Source organism: Miscanthus floridulus, chromosome 12, assembly GCF_019320115.1.
Source record: "Miscanthus floridulus cultivar M001 chromosome 12, ASM1932011v1, whole genome shotgun sequence".
Classification (NCBI taxonomy): domain Eukaryota; kingdom Viridiplantae; phylum Streptophyta; class Magnoliopsida; order Poales; family Poaceae; genus Miscanthus; species Miscanthus floridulus.
The window spans coordinates 31,147,582-31,159,021 of NC_089591.1; the positions used below are offsets into that span (position 1 = coordinate 31,147,582).

Below are 11,440 nucleotides of genomic sequence, written 5' to 3' on the forward strand. Positions count from 1 at the left end.
TATGCGGGTATGCCCACGGACAAGCCTTGCCCGCGGATAGCAGGCACAGGCACATGTTGCTGCCCGTGGCGGGCACGGGCATAAGATTTTTCTCGCAGGCGCGGGCGTGCGAAGCCACTATCCGCGCAGATATTATCCATTGCCATCTTTAATTTTGAGGGACGAGAGTCAGCCGGATATGCTCCAAATATTCCAGGTGGGATGACTCGCCCCTTCTCTCTGACTCCCATCCAAACAACCTCAGAACCAGGTCCATCCCATCCCATCCCATCAAATCCTTCCATCCAGACACTACCTTATATACTCCTTAATAATCCTACTGGCCTTGGGCTTGGGCTGTGACTTGGGCCAACGGACTTGATAGCCCATGCACATATTGATACGGTCCATCGCACTGCTTGCATGACAGATAACTCGTAGGAAATTAATCAGCCAGGATCCCAGTCAAATAGCATTGACAAATTGACACATATCATGACATGAAAACACACATTTCAACTTCCACATGCATGATTTATTCCCAGTGAGTATTACAAAGAAAGAGAGAACCCTAATTTTGTTGTCCAAAATCGCCCGTGCACAAGGGAGTACAGTACCATTAAATGCAAAGCAAAAGTAGAAGTGCATCAAGCTAACTCAAATATTACATTACCATCCCTCCGTCAATTGTAAGCACCTGCGTGTAGCAAAGGGTTAACTGAGATGTTCAGAAACAAAACCCTGAAAAGTCAGGGGCATATACATTCGTAGTTTCACACACCTGTCCGGTCATATAGCTAGCTGCGGGGTTAAGGGCCAGGAACTCGACTAACCCTGCAACTTCCTCTGGTTGGCCATATCTCCCTGGAAGTAGCATAATAACGTGTAGCATTAGCGCTTAGTGGTGACAGTCTGACAGATGAATCATGTGCCAAAAAGAAAAGAAAAAAGGCCCAAAGCAATATGATAATATGCTATTTGCATATTCTGCCAAAATTAATGGATTATGGTTCTATAAAATGATGCTTGAGCCACTGTGTACAAACAAAGTTTGGATCTCAATTTTATATGCGATGAACTACCTAAATATGGATTCCAGTTCATGGCTTTGCTTTCTAATTTCTTACAACTCTTTTCTTACAGTGTTTCTAAAGATAAAAGCAATGCTAACTCTTATTATCCTATGCTGGTAATTTGTAAGTTGGGGCCGCTTTTCATCTGTTAATAAATACGATACCAGGAATGACCTTCCTTTCATGATCTATCAGAATACTAATACCAGTAAGTAACTTTCATATTTGGAGTGTTACTTGACAAACAAAAGTAGCAAAAAGTCCCTGGCCAAGGGTGCACCTTATGATGCAATCCAGGGAACCAGATGATCAGACAGCTTAAGATGCATACCTAATGGAATGGTTGACAAGATTTTCTTCTCAAGCTCTTCTCCAAGTTCGGCAGTCATATCAGATGCAATGAACCCTGGTGCAATAGCATTCACCTGCATGAATATTCAGAAATGCATCAGAAGCCAGACTAGCCAAAGTTACAAGGGAGCTAACAATGAAAAGATAAAAGTTCAGACATTGATATTTCTGCTTGCATACTCCCTGGCAACCGTTTTCGTGAAACCAATCACCCCAGCCTTGGCTGCACTATAATTAGCTTGGCCAACATTGCCAGTAAGGCCAACGACAGATGCAATGTTGATAATTTTTCCCTGCATTTTTACATAAAAATACACACATTACAACACCTTTTTAGAATGTATACAAAACAAATACAAACATAACTCATGATAACAAACTATCAGCCCATTACTGAGGCACGACTCAATAGTTATGCATTACCAATGTGAGTCACTGACTGGTCTAAATTCTTAAGGTTTTAATCCCTTTCAGTTATTCATAAACACAAGGTAAACAAACGATGCAAGAAGCCACTAATTTCTTTGTGCTTCTGAAAGAAAGTTAATATATCCTGAGTCGTGACTGGAAACTGTGTAAGAGGAAGAGTTGCAACAGTTGTTTACTAATGAAGCATGAGTATTGCAAGAGTCCTGACTTAATTCTTATGGTGCTTTTCTAACTAATTTGCCAGCTACCTACCACCATTCATACATGCTTCTAATCCTAGGTTCCATTTGTACTTTCAAATCCTGAAACCCAGTTGTAAATAAATAAACTTAAAAGTTCTAGTCCAATTAGCATTCAGAAGAGACGTGCAGACCAATTTGAAGAGCAAACAGATTGTACCTTTTTCTTCTTCATCATTACTTTTGTTGCAGCCTGCAATGAATATGTTGCTGTAAGATGCATATAAATATAAATCATAAACAAAGAAAGATTGCAAACTTACCTGTGTACACAGGAAGACGCCTGTAAGATTCAGATCAATTACATCTTGCCACTGAGATTTCTTCATCCTCATCAATAATGTGTCTCGTGTAATCCCTAATAAGAAAATATTGTTCACTTGCCAAATAAAGTCAAACCAAACAGGGAGCTAGCAGTGTGCAATCTACCATGGGAACATACCTGCATTATTTACCAGCACATCTATTGTTCCCCATTTATCTAGAGCCTAATTCAATTAACACATGAATCATAAAACCATGGTAATAAAGATTGGTGTGTTTAAAAGTGAAATGGAACATTTCCTTTCTGTAAACAAAATACACTCACTGCTTTCATCATAGATTCTACATCAGCTTCTTTTGAAACATCTCCTCCAAAGGTGATAGCCTCACCACCAGATGCTTCAATCTGCAAAAAAGACAATGTAAGCATCTGACTGAGTACATGTTCAAGATGGAAAAGAAAAAAGATAATAAACTGCCATGTCAATGATTGCTCTCTAAAAATTTCTAGGCAGACAACTGTCACCAAGTTTCAAAGGATACTTAAATAACTAATTTGCCTTAATCGTACAAAAAGGTTAATTTTAATTAACTACATTCAGGAATCACCTTCCTATCGTTTTTTTGGTCTGCACTCCTTGCATTGTTGTTGTTACTATTCTACTAGTCAAAAAACAGTAACAATATACCAGCGAAACAACCAAAGATAGTGCAGAATAAGAATTGACATCACATTTTTATTTGATTTATGAGATAGAATTAAAGGGGCCTATTTATTTGTTCTGATATTGCAGTGCCTGAACCTTGATTGCTTCTGTTGGGTTTCAACTCTAGCCTACCCCAACTTGTTTGGGACTTAAAGGCTTTGTTGTTGTTGTTGTTGTTGTGATATTGCAGTGCCTCACAAATGGCAATGAGAATTAAGGACAGTGACATTATCACATCACTAATGATGATAGTGTATGATGTGAATTAGGTTAGAACTTAGAAGGTAAGCATTTGCCAGAGTGAGGGTGAACAGCGATGAGTTAAGTTAGAATGTGCAAAAGAGAGTTCTTGAGGCAGAGTAGAACTTGGACAGAGGATATCCTAGGCTGAGGGCGTATGTGAGAGACTACAGGGGAACCTTACTTTGATTTTTTATTATTCCTAGCTTAATGAAAACAGCTTCAATAAGAATTAATAGGCATCCCTAACAACCTAACCAACAAACACCATCTCTAAGCAGCTAACATGGTAAACCATGCAACAAACACAATGTCCATGTGGCTAACAAGCCAACCACATGCACTTATGCCTACTAAGTACTAACAATTTCTTAAATCTTAACTGATGCATCGAGTGTTGGACCAAGGCCCAGCCCACAACAATATATGAATTCCTTTATGGAGCCAACCATGAAAGAACATTTGAGTCTGAGATAAGGATTGTACAATGCTGAGAATCAAGGAGAGCCATAGCAGCAGTGATATTGACTTGTAGTGAAAACCAAAGCAATTTACTAAAAACGGTTACAATAAATTGGTTATGCATCGCTTGATTGTCTCTCTGTCTGCTTTCTAAAGAGTTTCAGAGAAACAAATAATACCCAACAAAGTAATTTGTGAATGGACATGCTCACCTCTTTGGAGACCTCTTCAGCCTCTTTCGAGGACCGGGCATAGTTTACCAGAACCTAAAAGTCAAGCAAGAGTCAAGTCCCTGAGATTAGATCAACATGTAATCACATCAGAGAGAAGACACTTTTTATCTGGAGGCAGAGATGCATTAGCCTGTATCTAGGCTTGTGCAGTGCAGTTTGCCCATGTTCGGTTGTCCTCAGATATGCAAGACTTGCATAGTGCTCAAAGAGAAAGCAGCTCCAATGCATCATTAGCTAATACGTCAGATTTGGTCATATCAGGCAACACAGATTTGCACAAACCGATGGGGCCACACAAAAATGAAATATTATCACCTCTCCTACCTCTACTAGAAACATGAGACCTATATTAAAATATGGAGGTGACTACATGCAACACAATAAAGCAGCCAAACACAATTTTACTAAAATGCAGTTTGCCTATGCAGGACAACCAAACACCAAGACATTGCATACGTTTATGCTGACTTGGGTTGTGCTGCATAAGGTCTAATGGAGGCTAAGGCTAATGCAAGCAACAATCACAGCCTAAGTTGCTAACCTTGCATCCAGCTTTTCCAAGGGCTAGAGCAGTTGCCTTTCCAATCCCTCTAGAGGCACCTGTAACAACAACAACTGGAGCTTCCAGCTTGGTAGCATCTTTTACAACTGCTTGTTCAACAGCGGCAACATGGGTTTGCACACCTGCAGACAGAAGTTTGCTTAGCACTGACTACAAAGAAACAATTAGGTTTGTTTCCAGCTTGCCGTGACAGAAGTTTAAAGAGGATGCTACATTCTTTTTGACTCTTTCTGAAAGAAATGGTTCAACTATGTATTGGTAAAAACATGAATCTGTTAAGGTTAAGGAAAAAAGTTTTATAGAGATAGAACAAGTTTATAGAAACTCAAAAGCAAATCCATTGCATATAATAAAATGTAAATTTTCAACAAAGGCAATAATAAAACTAATCCGCCGTTTTAATGTTTGGTGCAACTGGATCTTTTACTTCAAATTAACATGATGAGCCTAGCTACCATCTGCAGGTTCAACATAACATGCCATTACAGCATAGTGAAGTACATCAATTTATGCTATGTGCTCGTTCAATTATTACTGTCTTCTACATCTTACATGCGATGAATTCTAAGTGTCCAAAACTATTGCCAATGCTTTCAGCCACTGAGGGTGTTGTGGCTTAGGGACCGAAGACTGTAGGAGTGGAAGGTGCGGGGCCTCGGCTTGAAGCCTCGACGATGAACTGGCGGCGCCGTGCTCGGCGCCTGGCTGAAGACTTGCGGCAAGAGGTGGATCGTGAACAGTAACGCCCAGGAACCAAGGTGAGATAAACTCAACCCTAGGCTGACCTTTATTGATCTATAGAGTTTGATACATATAGGACTCAACCTAACCAACTATCCCTATCTTTTAGGACTCTTTAATCTCAACTAACCAAACCCCTAATGACTCTGAATCCCAACTAACCCAACCCTGTGCGCCTCCTGGTGACCCCCCCAGCTCAGCACACGGTTGAGTCTAGCCACTACGGCGTCTATATACTTTGCCGCACATAACATCACTCCCCCCCTCGGCGAACAGCTTGTCCTCAAGCTGAAAGGTGGGGAATTCGGCGCGGAAATCCTCGAGCGGTTCCCATGTTGCCTCAGCTTGCGTAAGACCTGCCCACTTGATGAGAACATGCCAGACCCCGCGACGCAGCTGTGCACGCAAGACCTGGTCTGGCTGGAGCAGTCGACGTCCCTGGTGAAGTGGAGGCAGTGCCGGCGTTGTAGATGGAGGACGGTGTGGGCGCGGAAGCCGCAGGAACAGACATGGCTGATACCAGGTCGTTGTGGCTTAGGGACCGAAGACTGTAGGAGTGGAAGGTGCGGGGCCTCGGCTTGAAGCCTCGACGATGAACTGGCGGCGCCGTGCTCGGCGCCTGGCTGAAGACTTGCGGCAAGAGGTGGATCGTGAACAGTAACGCCCAGGAACCAAGGTGAGATAAACTCAACCCTAGGCTGACCTTTATTGATCTATAGAGTTTGATACATATAGGACTCAACCTAACCAACTATCCCTATCTTTTAGGACTCTTTAATCTCAACTAACCAAACCCCTAATGACTCTGAATCCCAACTAACCCAACCCTGTGCGCCTCCTGGTGACCCCCCCAGCTCAGCACACGGTTGAGTCTAGCCACTACGGCGTCTATATACTTTGCCGCACATAACAGAGGGACCATGTTAAACCTGTATCCAGCACTAGGCAATTTCTTTCACAATTGAACTGGTAGACATACCCTAAAAGTCCGCTTAAATATTCAGCTATCTAGAATGAAATCCTACTCAGGTCTCATTTCTCTAGGTCAAGTTGTCAACAGTGTTGAATTCAGATGCATATCTCGCTGTCCAGCTAGATTCAACCTCACTGTTAAAGGGTGTACCCAGTGCAGAGAGCTCCCGCTCTGTGCGGGGTCTGGGGAAGGGTGTCAGTTGCAAGCCTTACCCTCGCCTGTGCAATGCGAGGAGACCGCGACTCGAACCCGGGAAATTCCGGTCACAGGCGGTAAGACTCTACCGCTTGCACCAGGCCCGCCCTTCATTCAACCTCACTGTTAATCCAACTTAAACTGGAGCAGAATTGGGGATAATAAAAGAACAAAGAAAATAAACGTAAGTTTCTGAATGAACAAAATTTGACTCTCAGTATCAATCAATATAAAAGAATCATGCATAGACACAATTTCCAATTGGAGAAGTTAATAATAATCTACCTCCAAAAACTTAGTTATAGCATTTCACATATATGATATATCACATTTCTTATGTCAAGTAGCACAATATAAGCTCCACTAATATTCAATTACTTCCAATTGCAACTAACAGCCATTAATTACACCTACAATAGTTATCAATGTTTATAGAGATAATCAGCCAGTCCTCATCCTCTTAGTTCTCCCAACCACCAAACAATCTCAGCTTTTCCCATGACCACCACAAACATGTGCGAAGAAACCCTGGTGTTGCCACCACCAAGCAAGTCTGCCTGTCACAATACCTGCACATGGCTATCTGATCTCTACATGTGATGAAACAATGGCATTGGCCAGGTGTGGTAAGCAAGGCAAATAGAAGATCAACATAGGCATCACGGAGGAGATACTTGTGCCACACTTGAGATCATTGGTCACTGCAGTGAAGGCCAAGCACGCCAGTCAAGCACAATATTGACTGGGACAGATCATGATTAAACACCCAAAACAGCTAAGAATAATGGTGTGGCATTAGGCTCAGCCCAACAGTAGTATCTCAACATGCAAGGGTAATATGATCCTTTTATTCATTCGAATCCCAATGCATAGACAATGAACTAGTAGGTTCTGCTACGACCAACGCTCCTTACCAAATTGTATATAGAACAGGTATGAAACATGTTCCAAGTTCCAACTGAACAAAAGGTAATCTGAGTCAAACTTTTCAAGTTTAATTAACAAAATGTAAAACGAATGAAATGGAAGCTACAAATTTCAAAAATAAAATGAACTGTTTAAGACTGTATAATACACACAACCTGACTAACTCCATCATGATGCTCCAATTACTACTTTGTAACGCAGGTATAACAAAACAGAAGTAATCCTGAATATGAGCTCGCTAATCCACATACTATGCAAAATTTCACCTAGCGAACATGGATCCTAGGCTGCATAAGCAACCAAGGAAGCGTTCCAGCTTACAAAATATGAAAAGCACATCATTTCGCTCGCCATGCTAGGTACAGAAGCTAGATCTCGGCACTCAACACCAACAAGACGACACTGAGCCGCAACACAGCACACCCTTGAACGAGATCAGCTCAGAGTCAGAGAGGGGCCCTCACCAGAGAACCCGCGGCCGGCCCGCAGCGTGGGCGAGGAGCGGGCGGCGCCTCCACCAAACGTGACGAACCCCCGGCTGGAGGCGGCGGCAGCCCCGGCGCGTGGGGCAGCCGGGGAGGAGACTGCTGCTGCTGCGGTGGCGGCGGCGGCGGCGGCCATGAGAGAGCGTCGGGACGCGAAGGCGAAGAGGAGGCGGGAAGCCAGAGGGAGCAGTGTGCTTTGGAGATGCAGGCGGAGTATTTGTAGCCGTGACGGAGCAGGGAAGCGGAGGAGACTATTGGGGCTGGGGCTTTGGAAGCTCAGCGAGGACGGCGCGGCGGGCGGAGCACACGAGGCGAGGAAGGGGACGGGGACGAAGGCGGGTCCGAACCCGGGGCTCCGCTCTTCGCCCAGTGGACCGAGCACGTGCAGGCCCACGGTCTGGCTTGGATCATGTCGCAGGATTTTTTAGAAAGAAAAAAAAAAGTCCATTTTAAGTTCAGTTTCCACCCTCTTACCTTTTAAAACAGTTCATTTTACTAGGTTACACGTAGTTTTTAAAGACGGTTTTATTTTTTTTCTTTTTTATTTATTTTGGTTAAATATTTAAAAAATTATAATAAATTATAGAAAAATCATAAAATAGAAAATTCAATGTCGTTGGACTCCACATGAGTAGATCTACACAGTAAATATATAATATGGTGTGCTTTAGTACAAAGTTTTGGTTGTAGCTTTAGATCTATATTTTTCTTGTAGCTTTAGATCTATATTTTTCTGTAATTAATTCATAGACTCATATATGTAATTACTCAAACATAAATCCGCGCTAAAATGAAAAAAAAAACATATTTTCTTCCTCCTGTGCGGCACAAGGCTGGGCTCTGTGTTGCCTGCCATGGCTGGCCTCCCATGCCGCGGGACGACGTGGGTGACCTGGGCATCTCTTGTGCGCATCCCGAGCGGCTGCTCGTGGATTGGTTCATGCACCAGGTCGAACTCCTATAGATGCCGCGGGCAATCAGCAGGGGAGGCTGGGCCACGGCGAGGCACGCGTCGACGGCAGGTCTAGGCAATGGCGAGGTGCACGCCAGCGCGAGGCTGGGCCATGGCGCCACGCAGCATGGCTGGGCTGGGCCACGGTGGGCCGCACAGTGGCGGCGAGGGGAGCGCCGATGGCGGAGCGCTTGCCGGGCAGTGGGGCCGGAGCTAGTGCGACGAGCGGCCAGGAAGAGGTCGCAACAAGAAACAGAGGCCGCGAGAGGGAAAGAAAAATTAGATGGAACCAGCATTTTTGTGTAACGATAGACAGTGATACGTATTTTCATCGACTCTACGAAATTAGTGTTTTCTGAGTCCCCTAAGGTGCTCTATGGATTTAGTGGATCTGGACTTCATGAGCTAGGACGTTTGGCTGAAAAAAATAAGAGCAATTTAATTTTTTAGATCTTAAGCTAAGTAGAGCTCTGCCAAATACCTCGTAAAAGCATGTTTGAGATAGCTCCGTTGCTGAGGGAGCGGCCTCCCTTGGTCGCGGTCGCTGCTGGCCTGGCTGCGATAGGATTGTAACACTCGATTTTAAAAACAAAACCAGATACATAAAATATGTGAGCTTAGAAAGTCAAATATCACATATAGCTATAAATAAGGGTAATACCATAAGACAATGCTTAATACATAGCGTATTAGTATAAAGAATACAACCTCAAAGTATAGACAACGGAAAGACAACTCTGATCTTTAGGTGAAGACTCCACTTCCACAGGGACAACTGACTGGTTGATCACAAGCCTAATTCCTCCAAACTTTAGCAATCTGGTACCCATCCGGGATTTTTTCAAAGATTTACAAAGCAAAGCAAGGATAAGTACATGTCGTACTTAACAAATATAACATGAGGTCCATAAGGCTTAAAAGGCTGACACTGATTTAACTGCGATTAGCTTTTAACGAGTCACAATTTTAACAATTGGGTGGCAACAAGTTTATCCACAAGCCCACATAAACACATCATCAGGTAAACATAAATAATGAATAGCATAAACAATAATCATTAGTGAGCATCTTCATCATCCTTATCATTAGTGTTCATCATCTATTCCGTAAGGGTCCAAGGCCGCTCGTGACCGTGAGCACGGCTGATATACCAGTTTTACACTCTGCAGAGGTTGTACACTTTCACTGTGAGTCGTGATTTACCCTTTCGCCCGAGGTCACGAGCCTCTTAACCCACTACCAAGAAAGGTCGGCAGGGTTCACTATGAAGCCTTTTAAAGGCTCGTCTAACAAGTTAGGGTCATTAGATTCACTCGGCAAATAGATATAGAAACCCTTGTCGAATGACACAATTCTATCACGGCTATACACATAAGAGTAGAGGCTATCCTTACCCAATTCGACAAGCCATTCTTACGTCAATAAAGATAACCTCTAACAAGCTAGAAAAGGTCCTTATACTGAGCTAAAGCTAGAGCCATGTGGCCCTCATAATTGTACTGTAAGTCCCGGATATTCGCTTATAGATAAGTTCTTAGGGAGAGGAATCTAGAGCACCATAAAAATAGCCCAATGCTCTAGCCCCTTGTTCCATGTTACTAAAAAGCATGTTTTAATGTTTATTACATATATCATTAGTCAAGTTACAAGATCATGGTCATAAATTGAGCACTAGCATCATACTACCCAATGCAATAACCGATAGGTGACAAAGAATCCAAGATATCAAATAGCTAGAGAAATTTACTACGGTTGCCAAGGTAGACACATGCATATGATTAAAGTGATATTAAGGTGAATAGGACAACAAGAAAGATCAAATACTATACTTGCCTTAAACTTAGATCCTTCTTCAAGCCCAAAACTTCAAATATCTGCTTCTTGATTCACCACGTATAGCTCACCGACTGGGCATGATCATAAAGCACCGCACAAGCATCTGATCAAACATGCATACATTCAAACATATCTATATTAGAACAATACACCAATCGGTTTAAAATAATTTGAAATCAAATCTACGCGTTGCTACGATCACACAGACGCAAAAAACACGCTAATCAAAGCTACGGTGAAAAAGATACAAGCACCGATAGATTTGTTTTAAAAAGAAAACTATAGGCTTTATTTATTTTAATTATAAAACATATATAAGATACTTTAGAGAAATATCTAAATTGTTTTAAGCCAAATTATATTCGTATTAGAAAACCAATATAAGATTAATCTTATTTTATTTATAAAAGACTACGGTAAAAATCCCTAATTGTTTTTAATTAAAAAACTAATATAGATTAATCAAATTATTATTTTATTTAAAAGCTTCAAACATGTTAACCAATATCACTAATACGTAGATTATGTCGTTACAAATCTAACACAACTTGAACAGATCAAATCGGAGTTAAAACGAAGAAACTATGCATAAAATAAGATCAATGGCATTTTTGTAAATATTTGGAAATCAATTTCGTATTTAAATTAAAAGAAAACTGAAATAAAAGATTAACTAGATTGGGCCTCATTTTTATAAAAACTGAGGGGCTAAAACAGATGATCAAAGGGCATATGTTGAAATATTTTCAACAAAGGGTGGACCGCGGGTTGTTTTCAAGGAAACTCAGGGGC

The 11,440-nt window shown here is 42.0% G+C and overlaps 1 protein-coding gene across 1 annotated transcript; it reads right to left on the reverse strand.

The window, feature by feature from the left end:
• Positions 1-475: 475 nt before the first annotated feature.
• On the reverse strand, positions 476-8,252 carry LOC136496991 (3-oxoacyl-[acyl-carrier-protein] reductase 4-like). Its single transcript, XM_066492772.1, has 11 exons — positions 7,840-8,252; positions 4,519-4,661; positions 3,957-4,010; positions 2,661-2,741; positions 2,514-2,559; positions 2,335-2,429; positions 2,232-2,264; positions 1,562-1,696; positions 1,384-1,477; positions 761-843; positions 476-676 (listed from the first exon to the last, which is right to left on the reverse strand). Exons 1-11 carry the CDS (start codon positions 7,994-7,996, stop codon positions 644-646), a joined length of 954 nt encoding a protein of 317 aa, XP_066348869.1. The 5' UTR covers positions 7,997-8,252; the 3' UTR covers positions 476-643.
• Positions 8,253-11,440: the final 3,188 nt, after the last annotated feature.

What these genes read in the sequence shown, in the direction of transcription:
- LOC136496991 (XM_066492772.1), bottom strand. Translation starts at nt 7,996, where the DNA reads ATGGCCGCCGCCGCCGCCGCCACCGCAGCAGCAGCAGTCTCCTCCCCG. An exon ending in CTGAAGAGGTCTCCAAAGAG is followed by an intron (nt 2,742 to 3,956) that starts GTGAGCATGTCC and finishes TCTTTTTTGCAG; the next exon opens with ATTGAAGCATCTGGTGGTGA. An exon ending in TAATGATGAAGAAGAAAAAG is followed by an intron (nt 1,697 to 2,231) that starts GTACAATCTGTT and finishes GTAAAAATGCAG; the next exon opens with GGAAAAATTATCAACATTGC.